The 12,995-nt window shown below is 47.7% G+C and overlaps 6 protein-coding genes across 6 annotated transcripts; 4 read left to right on the top strand and 2 right to left on the bottom strand.

Moving 5' to 3' along the window:
* Nucleotides 1–627: 627 nt before the first annotated feature.
* Nucleotides 628–1,580, top strand: N7516_004572 (uncharacterized protein; the record flags this gene model as incomplete). The annotated part of the gene is made up of 2 exons (XM_057217292.1): nucleotides 628–695; nucleotides 779–1,580. 2 exons carry the CDS (start codon nucleotides 628–630, stop codon nucleotides 1,578–1,580), a joined length of 870 nt encoding a protein of 289 aa, XP_057079175.1.
* A 294-nt stretch (nucleotides 1,581–1,874) lies between these two features.
* N7516_004571 (flavin-containing monooxygenase) lies at nucleotides 1,875–3,801 on the bottom strand (the record flags this gene model as incomplete). The annotated part of the gene is made up of 2 exons (XM_057217291.1): nucleotides 1,875–3,109; nucleotides 3,165–3,801. 2 exons carry the CDS (start codon nucleotides 3,799–3,801, stop codon nucleotides 1,875–1,877), a joined length of 1,872 nt encoding a protein of 623 aa, XP_057079174.1.
* A 1,856-nt stretch (nucleotides 3,802–5,657) lies between these two features.
* N7516_004570 (uncharacterized protein) lies at nucleotides 5,658–6,100 on the top strand (the record flags this gene model as incomplete). Its single annotated transcript, XM_057217290.1, has 3 exons — nucleotides 5,658–5,720; nucleotides 5,788–5,887; nucleotides 5,949–6,100. The coding sequence occupies 3 exons, from the start codon at nucleotides 5,658–5,660 to the stop codon at nucleotides 6,098–6,100; spliced, it is 315 nt and encodes a 104-aa protein (XP_057079173.1).
* Nucleotides 6,101–6,998: 898 nt separating this feature from the next.
* Nucleotides 6,999–8,798, top strand: N7516_004569 (glycoside hydrolase family 47 protein; the record flags this gene model as incomplete). The annotated part of the gene is made up of 1 exon (XM_057217289.1): nucleotides 6,999–8,798. One exon carries the CDS (start codon nucleotides 6,999–7,001, stop codon nucleotides 8,796–8,798), a length of 1,800 nt encoding a protein of 599 aa, XP_057079172.1.
* A 287-nt stretch (nucleotides 8,799–9,085) lies between these two features.
* Nucleotides 9,086–10,648, top strand: N7516_004568 (transferase family protein; the record flags this gene model as incomplete). Its single annotated transcript, XM_057217288.1, has 1 exon — nucleotides 9,086–10,648. The coding sequence occupies one exon, from the start codon at nucleotides 9,086–9,088 to the stop codon at nucleotides 10,646–10,648; it is 1,563 nt and encodes a 520-aa protein (XP_057079171.1).
* A 155-nt stretch (nucleotides 10,649–10,803) lies between these two features.
* Nucleotides 10,804–12,881, bottom strand: N7516_004567 (phosphate transporter; the record flags this gene model as incomplete). Its single annotated transcript, XM_057217287.1, has 5 exons — nucleotides 10,804–11,201; nucleotides 11,256–12,184; nucleotides 12,246–12,577; nucleotides 12,642–12,749; nucleotides 12,819–12,881. The coding sequence occupies 5 exons, from the start codon at nucleotides 12,879–12,881 to the stop codon at nucleotides 10,804–10,806; spliced, it is 1,830 nt and encodes a 609-aa protein (XP_057079170.1).
* Nucleotides 12,882–12,995: the final 114 nt, after the last annotated feature.

Below are 12,995 nucleotides of genomic sequence, written 5' to 3'. Positions count from 1 at the left end.
AAGCACTTGTAAATTCGGTCATGTTTTGTGGGGGCCATTTATATACATTTGAGCCGGGATTTCGTTAAGGGTCGTTATTTGCCAGGGGGTTGAGGCTGTGAATTGCCCGGCCGCCCGGCTCGGAATCTCTCCGTCGCTCAAAACGGCGAACCACAAATCTCTACGACCAAGTTACCTAACCCTAATGGAGTAACTAATGGAGTATGCAGTAGACTAATATTGTTGTGCCTTAAAAATATGACTTGGAGAGCCTAGGGCCAATGGCCTCGAAAATTGTAGATGCCTAATCTACAGATTTTCAGAAGACGGCACAAACAACAGGTTTATACTCTGTATGTGTTGAATGTCCCAGGCAGCCAAGATATGGTGGTCTTTTTAACCATAAACCCCCCCGTACTCGTACTAGTATCCAGATTTGCTGGATTCGCTGGATTTGCTGGATCCACCGCATTTTCCCGGGCTCGTGCACGTTGATACGAATACGGCCAAGGCTGACTAGCTACATGTATTTATACTAAGATATATTCCTTTGAGACTTTTTAGCTCTCAGGTTTCAGTTCTTCACTCTCAGACTCGGCTCCTTTTTTATATATTATTGCGATTCTTCAACTCTTGAGAGAGAACAATATGGACTTTGCTATGGAGTCCCCAGATACTATGCCAAGCTATGATAGCGACACAGCAAGCGAAGAACGGTATGTGAAAAATACTTCCGAGAAGAAGAGCATAAATATAATCTCTTTTCTTCTTCGGGGAATTATGTCTAATTTATCCTTAGACCATCATCACAACCTGTCAACACCAAAATCCAAGCCAAGTTCCAAATTGCCCGGCCGCCCCCAAAATCAAGTCAACTACTTCGACTCAGTCCTAAACTACTCCTTCAAATCCAACAACTACCTCCAAACCACCGACCAGTGCCTGTACTAGAGATATGGCAACCACCCCTCCGCAAGTCAAAATTGACAAGGGGTTTCCCACAACGCCCAAAACTCGGCGCGAGGGATATCTACGCAACCCTCAATGAACCATATATCATCAATAAGCAGCCAAATGAACAAGACCGCCCCAAAGAACCAGATTCACTATCATATAATATCCAAGAAAAGGATATCGTCGCCGCAATGTGCCAACCATCAAGCAGCAACAACCCCACATCATCATCAATCCACTTCCGCGACACAAGATGCATCTGGCAAGCCAGTCCCAGCCCAACAGGTCCCGATAAAGGCACTAGCTACAGATTCGTCATTAAAAAGGAAGATAACACAACCGACTCCGAGCAGTGTCGGATGATTATGCAGTGGGAAAAACGGGAACTCGCCGGGTCTTCAGATAACGAACAATTCGTTCTCTTGGCGATTGACCGCAAGACGCGTCGGAAGAGTCGCATTGCGACGATGACTCGGGCTGGATTCGATATTTCTGTGAAGAAGAGTTCGATTTTGGATCATCTTCGTACTTGTTTGGCGTTGACGGAGCCTGTTTCTGAGGGCTCGACGGATTTGGAAACTTGGGTGTACAACCTTGTGTTGACGTTGGGTGTCACGGTGGCTTCACAGGAAGGCTGGTTGGGTTGATTGTTTTTAATTACCTGGGAAAGATTTGTATGCACCTAGGTCTAGGTACCTCGAACAGTTTCTAGATTATACGAATATTTCTCCCGATTGGCTACTTTTCTATATCCAATCGGAACCCTTTAGAATGCCATACGATGTATACGAAAGCACTTGGATTACTAGTGCGTAAGTATATTGGATTCATTGTCATAGACCGGTTGCAGCCGTAAATAGACATACAATATACTTAGGCATAAATATTCTTCTTCTCGCTGGTGCCTTCGCAGTCGTAAAACCCCGCTTCTCGGTGAGTAGCTACCAAGTAGTCAACCCCTCTTCCAGTGCTTTGATCTGCAATGCCAGCAGACGTGAGTAGTATCTGCTCAGAGCGAGGTTCCCACCCATAAACCAGAATCCAGGGTGACCACTCCGTCGCCAAATAGTCCGCATTTCACCCTCCTTGTCAAGACCCCAGATATCACCAACCCTGTCAGCGACCGTGTCACCGAAGATCACACGAGTCTCGGTTCTCATATTCTGATACCCAGTGGCGAACACAATTTCATCGGCTTCAAGCTCGGAGCCATCCGCAAACCGAAGTCCATGGGGGAGAACTTGGCTAATTTCCTGTCCGTGCTTCACCTTGACCTTCCCATCGATAATAAGCTGGCTTCCACCGACGTCAATGTAATACCCGCCTCCGCGCTGGAAGTACTTCATTAATAGACCGCTATCCAAGGGTCCGTTGTCGACCTTGAAGCCTGCCTTTTCCAGCCCTTCGATGGTCTTTTCGTCGTTCTGGTTCGTGAGCTTCGTGATTTTGACCTGCTGTGCTTTAAACAGACGCGAAGGAACGCTCCATAGATAAAGATCGGCGTCTTCGGCTGGGGGACCGGTCCCATCATAGAGCCCTTTAAATGCAATTTTCAAGGTAGAGTCAGACGATACCACACAGGTAGAGCTTCGCTGCACCATGGTCACATCGTACCCTTTCTCGACAAAGTCCTGGGCAATATCGTTGGCCGAGTTACAAGATCCAACGACAATGGCTTTTTTCCCCTTTGACTCGGAATTCGCACCAGGATGTTCCGAGCTGTGACACATGCGATCTCCCTTGAAATCCTCCATCCCTTTGAAAACGGGCAGGTTTTTCTTACCAGAGTGACCGGTAGCTTGGATGACATGGCGTGGGTGCAAAGTACGCGTCTCAGTTCCGCTGTCTGTCTTGCGCTCAAGAACAACCGTCCATTGCTTCTTGTTCTCGTCCCAGGATGACGATTTGATCTCGGTTTGGGTCCAAACATTGAGCTCTCGGAACTTCACGTAGGTTTCAAAGAAATCCGCCAGCTTATCTTTTGGTGTATAGACAGGCCAGTCGGGTGGGAAGGGAAGGTATGGCATGTGGTCGTACCACACTGGGTCATGGAGAACGAGCTGGTGGTATCTCTGACGCCAGTTGTCTCCGATTCTCTCTTCTCGGTCGACGACGAGGGTGTCAACTTGGAGCATCTTGAGACGTGCTGCAGCAGTCAACCCACCCTGTCCAGCGCCTTCATTTGTCAAGTCAGCTTTTATACTTCTAGAGAAGGCTTCATCTGCACATACCAACGATCAACACTGCCGGGTCCTTTCCTTCGAAGTTGATCTCATCGATTCGTCGATCATTCCAGTTCTTTCGGCCTTGCTGTTCGCCATGTCGGACGCCGAACGGCCTCTCCTTGTTCTCCTCATGGCCCTTTAACTCGACCATAGAAGTGAAGACGGTGAAAATGTACCACTTGCCATCATGTTCCGCTAATCGTATAATACCATTTCCCCGTCCATTTTCGGTGGTAACCTTGATGTTGAATTCGATTCCGAAAACATCACCAAAGGAATCAATGGGTGCCTTGTGTGGGGATTTGGAGTCAGACGATCGGTCGATTTTGATTTTACTGGGTGGTGCCTCGGTGACAAAGGCAGCAATAGCCTGACTCCCCTCGAGAGTGTGGAAGTCCCACGAATAGCACAGGTGGTCGCGCCAATAGCAATTTTCGAGGAACAGAGATGCAACCGCTGCCGTGTCTCTGGCCAAGAGACCCAGGTTTAGTTGGTTGATGATATTGTCTGCAATAGCATTCGGGTCTAAGGGGAGATCCGACTCGGACTCCGACATTGTCTTGGGGAATTGGCCGAGTTCGATGTTGCAGGAACCCGGCACAACTCGCTCTCGCGATGGCGGTAGGTCATTGGGATTTTCCATGTTGATTTGAGTGAATTGATTTCCAATGGAGGGTATTGGGGAGCTGACACGAGATACAGAGAATGGGAAACAACCCCTCACTTCTTATTTCACAGCCCCGCATTCTGACAACACAGACCATGTCCAGATGTCGGGCAGTTTCACTAGTATCAACTGCAGAACGCCGGACTCTTTCGGCCCTAGTTTACCCCACACCCACTAGTCCCATTCCCGGGGTCTATGGATTAATACCACATCTTAACGGATTATTTTGGTAATGTATTTGGATTATTTTTTAGCTCCCTTTGGTAGCATTCCATTACTATAGGAGGTGATATATTTCGACTGATTTATAGAATTCCGTTGTTTGAGATTGGACCGAACGGAAGTGTCGAAATTGGGATTATCGGTATGTAGGTACATAAACAAGCGAGATTAGCGAATTAGCACTTGGTGTGACGTGTATGATTGTGGACAACTGTTGGCTATGAGCGATATTCGTCGTTGTGTGCAACCGGTCATGTATGTATGTAGTACAACAGCCAGTTCCGAAATATATATAGCCCGAATTCTCTTCCTAATAGGTAATGCTATCCGCAAATACATTTTCTGATCATCAATTTGTTATTTAAAGCAGTCAAAGAGGGTTTCATATTCATTGACGACTGATTTCCTGAAAAGAATATCAAAGTTATATGTATTTTCGCCGTGAAGATTTAGGAAATCGCTTCTGTTCCGGTAGAAATCGGAGAACAATATTTCAGGAATATGTAGCGTAAGAGTGAAAGCGATTATATCAACTAGCATCATTGGTCTAGTGGTAGAATTCGTCGTTGCCATCGACGAGGCCCGTGTTCGATTCACGGATGATGCACTTCTTTTTTTTTTGTCTCTTGTCTTTTTTTTTTCAATATTCTTGATAGAAATTGACTCCTTCCTTTTTTTTTTCTTTTGTAACATTCTTTTTTCACACCCTGCGCGTAGAAGACCAATTCATAATCCAGAACCTCGAGTCTATTTACACCCCCCAAACGGATGGATCAATTTCCCCAAATCGGTCCGATGCTAGAGCTCCTGTGGGCTCTCGAAACACTCTTGAACTTCCCTGGTCTGAAGCGGTCGCGTCAGCTGATTATACTTGATTCGATATCTACTGTCTCTTAAAGCTCATCTCTTTTCAATATTCAATATATGATACGAACAAAATGTGGACATATTATCCAATAACGAGCCTCCGGCTAGAGCAGCTTGAAAAGCTCACACCAATCACCAAGGAAATCCCGAGAGACATTGTGGCTAACCCCCAACTTGAATATGAGCAGAGAAAGTCCTACAAATAGTGCTTTCCCCTCCCATCATGATTCTGAAGTACTTCAAGTACTATGTTTAACAGCAAGCTTTGAACGTGCGGAACCTCTGTCATGTCTACTACAGAGTAAGATAGTTTCGCCGACTTAGAAAGTTGGCTTTGCAGGCTTAGGAATGCCCGTGCCTTCCAAGTTTGATGTAAGTGCTTGTGTGGGAAGGAACCTGGGACGCATCTCTAGGAAAGAACACCTGGAGTACTTCAAACCTTGCAAGAGCACTTTTTCTTGTAAACAACTCTGCACACTCTCAGCATCGACCTCTATTCTCCACATCAATCACACCTAAATTGGCGATATTTTGATATTTGCGTCATGACCGATTCCGAACCTCCAGTAAGTGGACTGTGGACCTGATCCCCTGGAGACATCATCCCAACCTGTTCTCTACGGCTCCAATGGGTCTTCATGTGTGGTTGGGATACACCCAATGATTGTATGTTGACGAGTCATTGGAACATACACTGACTACGATAGACCATTTGCACGTACTGCTACATTCCCGGTCACAATATGGCCGATTGTCATGTCCGGGCCAGATTCGCGGCCACGAAACGCGTGTCCGTGACCAATCCCGTAATATCCACACAGACATATCCTCTACATCGAAGGGAAATATTGATTTTGGATGTAAACGTATCAGATCAAAAAGAGGAAGAACAACCGACGTGGTCGTCGAGGTGGCAAAGCGAAGAAAGCGCAGAAAGCAAAGGAAGGCAGGGAAGCGAAGGAAGCGAAGAAAGGTATGTCTTGTCGACTTGTCGCGCAGAATAACATCCATGTGCTTATTATGAGGCCAATCAGTCTCCCGTGGCACTCAGTCAGACTTGGACACTGCGTCTGGTACCTCCGCCTCGGGCACTGCCCCATCCTTGACCTTCATTGGCGAGGTTCTTACCCAGGAGGAAGCTGAATTCCTAGATTTCTGCCTTCGGCAGTTCCGAGCGCCTCGGTAAGAGCCCGACATAGTCTTTTATATGTCGGATGAGGAGGGACACTGGGGACGTTGATGTGAGGAGAAGTGACCGTTATCTGAAGTTGGGGTGAGATTCTCTTCTTTTGCTCAAGGTTTAGGTAAAATTAGCCCGGGCGATCTGGACTTACCATGAATGTGAGAGAAACTTTTGTCCTTCGGGCCCTTTGAAACACCTCTTTCCTGTAGTAATAGAACGGTAGGTCTGTATCAATATCATATTAAAGTAATATGATGCCCGAAAGTTCAAGTCTTGTATTCATTCCTCTTAAATCCGATTTCTCTCTCCATACCAATAATAAAGTATATCACCTGAAAAGTATGAATTCTTTCAATTAATCAGTCAATCGATATTCATTGGCTCGATCTATGTTCCTTTACATATGCTTCGAGAATACGTGGGATAGTAAACCTCTGCCTTTCATACACCACACGTAGTTAACTGTCCGTGCTATGCCAGCAGGCCCATACAGGCCTCGGCCTCGGTCTGATTTCTATTTTAGATTCTACGGTGTTTCTAAGTTGTTTCGAAGGTGTTTCGAAGGTGTTTTTACCCGACGTAATTTCCTGTTGTATATTGTTTTTTAACAAATTCATAGTCTAATTGGCATTGACACAATTAAAGCTTAACTCACGAAAGACAGATAAATATAGGTTTGGCAGTGCAGTATACAGGACAAAGCGTATACAGTTAAACCCGTCTATTCCTCTTTTGGAAAATTCTCACGAGCTTACATTCTAGACCTCCAGGGTCGAGGGCTGAATTCCCCCTCCAGTCGAAACACGGGGAAAGTTTCGTGTCACTCATTCTTCCTTTAATGATTCCCATACCATAATATCTTCACTGCAATATATCGATGTGATTATAACCTGAAATCATCATGAGTCGGGCCCGGCGTCAGATTCTAGGCGCTTGCCTCGGGGTTTTCCTATTGCTCCTGTTTTACCGCTATCATCGCACAAACGACGGCGTTCATCCCTCGACCACTCCACAGGCTGCACCCGAAGTCATTCTGAAATTTAAAATCAACCCAAAATATTTATGGAGAAAAATACCCGTGCGATACCCAGTTACTGAAGTCCAGCAACTACCCGTCACACCGCAAAAGACGCTACCAAAGGTCCAATCGGCAGACTCCAAAGTATCCCGTCTCAATTTGGACACGAGGCAGTCGGCCGCGAAAGAAGCCTTCGAACGATGTTGGAAGTCATACCAGTCGCTTGCTTGGGGCGCAGATGAGCTTGCGCCTCTCAGTGGTAGTCCGAAAAATATGTTGGGGAAATGGGGTGCTACCCTAATTGACAACCTTGACACACTGTGGATTATGGGGATGCACGATGAATTCAAGAAGGCTGTGGCTGTGGTCGCAAATATCAAATTTGAAGATGCACAGCCCTCCGAAATTAATACCCATGATTTCAACATCCATTTACTCGGAGGCCTGCTGGCGGCATTTGATCTCAGCGCTGATCAGAAATTGCTAGAAAAGTCCATTGAGTTGGGTGACATGCTTTACGTTGCCTTTGATACCCCAAACAGAATGCCCATCATACATTGGAATGCAAATAAAGCTGCCCACCGAGAGGAGCAGATTGCGGAGGAGAATGTACTCGGTGCGGAACTGGGCTCGTTCATATTGGAATTTACAAGGTTGTCTCAGATCACCGGAGACCCAAAATACTTCGACGCGGCCCAGCGAGTCATGGAATTGTTTGATACGAAACAGGATACCACCAAACTGGCAGGGCTGTGGCCTGTCTCCGTGAATGCCAAAGAAGAGCTTTTCGATGACGATACCTTCACGCTAGGCGCCGAAGCCAGCTCTCTATACAAGTCGCTACCTCGGGCGTACGCATTGCTAGGAGGGAAAGTGCCCATGTATCGCAAGATGTACGAGAATGCCACGCTTACAGCCGCAGGCCACAATGTATTCCGACCAATGAACCCCGAGGGCAAGGATGTGCTCCTTTCTGGTACTGTTAGAGTGGCCATGACAGATAATGGGAATTCGCAAACACACCTAGAGTCCCAAATGCGATACCGATCTTGTTTTGCGGGAGGTATGTTTGCACTAGGAGGGGCACTACTCAACATCCCCACCCACCAAGAAATCGCCCATAAGTTGGTTGATGGATGCATTTGGGCTCATCGGGTCGTACCACTGGGGATTATGCCCGAAGCGTTTGACGTAGTTCCATGTGCATCGCAGACAAACTGCCCATGGAGCGAGTGGCTTTGGAAGCAAGAGGTGTGGAAAAAGGCGAACAGTCTCGAGCCAGAACCAAACCCAACTCTGAACGTCGATAATTTCATCAAAGAACACCGTCTGCCCAAGGGGTTCATCGGAATCTCGGACACTGCTTATAACTTGCGCCCGGAAGCGATCGAAAGCATGTTTACCCTCTACCGCATCAGTGGACGCGAAGACCTACTCGATGCGGCCTGGAATATGTTCCAGGCGATGCAAAGTGCGACGCAGACGAAGAATGGAAATGCTGCCATCGTTGCTGTCACGGATGAGGGTAGCGAACTGACTTTGAAAGACTCGATGGATAGCATGTGGATGTCGCAGACACTCAAATATTTTTATCTCATGTTCAGCTCTCCAGACTTGATTAGTTTGGATGAGTTTGTTTTCAACGCTGGAGGGCACCCGCTGAAACGTCCCAAGACATTATGACAAGTGATGTTGAAGGGAGTGCATTTATTCTACACCATGATCGCTCTTTTTCTTTTTCGGTTGGTTGGCTTTCTTGTTACAGGCGTTGGTGACTGATATAGTGTTTTACTGTATACAAAGCAAGGCGTTATGTTTGGCTAGATCTTCTGTGCTAGTTGTAATAGTGTGGGGTCACACAGTAACACATAGTGACACATATTGACTCATTGAATTCAGAAAGATAAAAAGCGAATGAGATTGATCTAAAAACCCATAGATATAGAACACACTTTACATGTACATTCAACATGACCACCATCGAATTTACAAGGCTGCGACCAGCCAACCAGCCAATACCAACGTCAACACCCCTGTCTATCCTCGACGCAACAGTCGTGCGCTTTACTCCAACAGGAGCAATTTGGATTTTCAACCAACCCACAGAATTAGATCAGAAGACCTTGGTTGACAATTTGCGTATCTCCTTCATTGAAACCCTATCAAAATTCCCTCAATGGGCAGGCCAACTCCAATGGGCACCCGTCAACACCAAAGGAGACCACACAGAGCGATTCAACCGTCCATTGATTACATACGGCACTGCCACCGACCCAGGAGTCGAATGGACAGTAATTGAGCATCCCTTCCGGGCAGATGAAATCGTCCCGACAGCGTCGGAACGGGCTTCATCTTCATCAACCACCAGCTCCCAACCCGGAGCATGGGTAGGCGATGACTTCGACCAAAACCTCTTCCTACCATCCAACCCACTGGCACTGGCCAATCTGCGCGACTATGCCGGTCTGCCAGCAGTGCAAGTCCAAATCACTCTTCTCCATGAAGGAGGATACGCCATCGGAATCCAGACGGCGCACTGTCTAGCAGATGCACAAACTTTAATGGTATTTGTGCATTTATGGACATATAACAGCAGAAAGAAATTTGGAAACCAGCCCGAATCACCATTAATGGGCGAGCCCGTGTTCGATCCCGCGTTGCTGGACAGCTGCGCCGCAGGTGACATCGACAGGTCCGAGCCCGACGAAACGCTCGTACAAACCGCGCGAAAATTACCCTTGCATCGGTATAGCTGGTGGAATGTCGCCGACGAGGGCGGTCCTGAATTTTTAATACCCACGACAGAGAACTCCAAACCGCCACCTTCAGAAATCAACCACGAACGAATCTCGCCCTCCGAACCAGCGCCCTGGGCTTCATGGGATTTCTCTAAAAAAGTCAGATACACACAGTTGCATTTCACAGGTGAAGAGCTACGCAAATTCCAAGCTATGGCCCTCAATGTCCCGGGCGGTCGACGTGATATCTCTAGACTAGACGCTTTACTCGCACACCTGTGGATAGCCATTACACGAGCACGCGGACAGGCCTCGTCCCCAAGACCCGTATATATGAATTTGAGCCTCGGCGCCCGACCGCGTGTTTGCCCCGCTCTTCCTGATACGTTCATCGGATCCCCGCTGTTCCTGACTTATGTTGGTGGGGCCGCTTTTTCGGTATGTCGGGAAAGATTAGGCGAGACGGCTAGTCGGATTCGGGAGACCATGATGGGGTTTACGGCTGATGCTGTTGGTGCGATGTTGCATGATGCTGCTCATGAGGTGTCGCCGCAGCGGCTGTGGCAGGCGTTTTTGGGGTCTGAACATACGATTGTTACCTCGTGGTTGCGGTTGCGGTTGTATGAGGTTGATTTTGTGGGTGGGGATAAGCCACGCTATGTGCATGCTGCTATGCCTAAAATGGATGGGTGTGTTCAGGTGATGGATAGTGCGGTCGAGGATGGGGGCATGGATGTTGCGCTTTATCTTGACGAGATGGCTACAGGGAGGTTGCTTGATGAGTACTGGTCTTGAGGTTGAGCTGTGAATTTATTTTTAAAATTCATTTCATCGGACTGGAAGCGTATATTGGTTTATATTTATGTAGTCTGGACCCCCAAATGCAAATAACAGGTATTTAAAATTTATACAAAAGAATAATTAAAGATGGACATGGAGAGTAGTAATACCTACGCACTCATTGAAAGTGCCCGATGCCGTGATGTCCGTTTCCGACAATCGGCATCTCGACTCTTGCGGCCCATTCGGCCAAGAGACATGCTTTCAAGAGTCTCGGGTTTACCACCCCAAAGTTTGGCTTTCCCATTCCGTGTTTGTTGAATTGGTGGAATCCAAAAGTGAGTGACTGCTGCACCAAGGATCATGCAGACGCTGAAGACAATGAGAACAATGCCGTGCTTGCGGGTTGCTGTGTTACCCGGGCCTGCACCAAAGTGATAGTATGTTGAGAAGATTTGCACGAGAATGGAGCCCAGTTTTCCGGCTCCAGCGCTGATGCCGTGACATGTTGCGCGGTATCGGGTCGGGAAGATTTCGGCAGGGATCATATATGTTGTTGCATTGGGGCCTGTGGATAGTTGGTTAGAATGATTCAAAGCGTCGTATCCTGGGCTCAACTTACCAAAGTTGAACATGATTTGGCCAACAATATACAGTGCCACCACAGCAGGAGGGCCGGTATAAAGAGTTACGAACATAGTTCCTAGGGCGATGAACAGAGCCGCTAGTCCGAGGAACATGTACTTCTGCAGTGCAACACGATCCAGCTTATGAGCAAAGATAATGAGCAGTATGCCACCGACAAAACTTCCGATATTGAGGATAATCAACCCGCGCATAGAGGTTTCCATGAACATCGTGTAGATGTTGGCATTTGGTGTATCGTCAGTCATCCAGGTCGGTGCCGCCTCGGAGATATTAAGTTGGCCCCACGTCTTGGCTAAGAATTGAGGACTCGACAATCCGATACCGTAGAAGCCGAAGTCAAGGAGGAGCCATGCGAGAGAACAACCAGCCAAGCTGCGCCAGTTCCCTTCCGTCCAGAAGTACCGCATGATGTCGGACCGTGCCAAGCGCCAGTGAGAATTGAGGGTGGCGGGAGGTAAGCGAGTAAACTCATCCTCGTCCTCATGATCAGAGGTCGAGTAGCTAGCAATAGATGAAATCGGGGGTAGTTGAATCGTGCTGCCGGCACTGCACGTAGCAGTGGTTCCCCAGCCCCCAGTATCAATCACACCGGGCGTGTCGCTGAAAAGCGTAGTTGCATCAAACTCCGCAGTGACGGGATCGTCCACGATATCGACAAGGTAACGAGGACTCTCTGGGATGGCGAACCGGAAAAGGGTAGCCACTGCACCAGGTACGACTCCGATGGCGATCACCCAGCGCCACATTATATCGACAGTGCGGGTGAGGTCTTCCCCAGGACTGCTATTACCCCGAGCTATCGCGATCACAACCAATGAGACAATGTTACCTGCGATCTGACCGAGTGGTTGCATGAAGAAGACGGTGGCCATCATGCGGGCGCGATGTTTGGTAGGGGCAAATCTGGACATTCTAAGGTCAGTTTTTCCTCCACAATTGGGGATTTCGAGATCGATCGACCTACTCAGATGTGATCACTGCACTGAGTGGATAATCCGCGCCAACTCCAATACCAACACAGATTCTCCACCAAATAAGCCAAGCAAAGACGTTCATGCTGCCGTCCACGCCTGTCGAGGACATAACCACACCCAGGGTGGCTGTAATGAGGAGTACCAACTCAACACCATACATCTTCTTCCGTCCATTTTTATCGGCTAGAAATCCGAATGCCACCTGGCCCAGTAGGGTTCCCCCAAGTGTCGCGATATTGATGAATGTGAGTCGTAATGAGGAAGTGTCGTCTCTCCAGTAGACATAGGATATCATCGGTAGGGCCACGTTACTGGCAAATAACTATGTCAAGCATTAGCCGATGTTGCATATGCGTATTTTCCACGTGGAAGGTGGGGTAACACACTGTGTAACCATCAAGGAAGAATCCAAGACCAGCGACTAACACCACAATCCATTGGAAATTTTGCCTGTCAATGGTCTCGTATATCTGTCGCATGCGGACATATCGATCCTATAATCGAATTGTTAGCCATCTTCCATGCCATGTTGCTCATCAACAAGTGGGGGACTCCATAGTTACCTGCTCATGGTCGAAGTCCCGCGCGCGGTCGGTTTTATACAACCGGGCGTGGAATCTGCCCATGGTGGAATAGGATATAGTAGTACTCCGTATATAGTTGGAAAGATTGAAGATTCCTACATTTCAAAGAATAGAAGATGTCTTTGTTTAGAGCCGGGGCTTTCAAGGTTAAACCAA

Source organism: Penicillium verrucosum (genome assembly GCF_028828655.1).
Source record: "Penicillium verrucosum strain IBT 35672 chromosome Unknown utg000001l_segment0_segment0, whole genome shotgun sequence".
NCBI lineage: Eukaryota > Fungi > Ascomycota > Eurotiomycetes > Eurotiales > Aspergillaceae > Penicillium > Penicillium verrucosum.
This window is presented reverse-complemented; position numbering and strand designations above follow the sequence as displayed.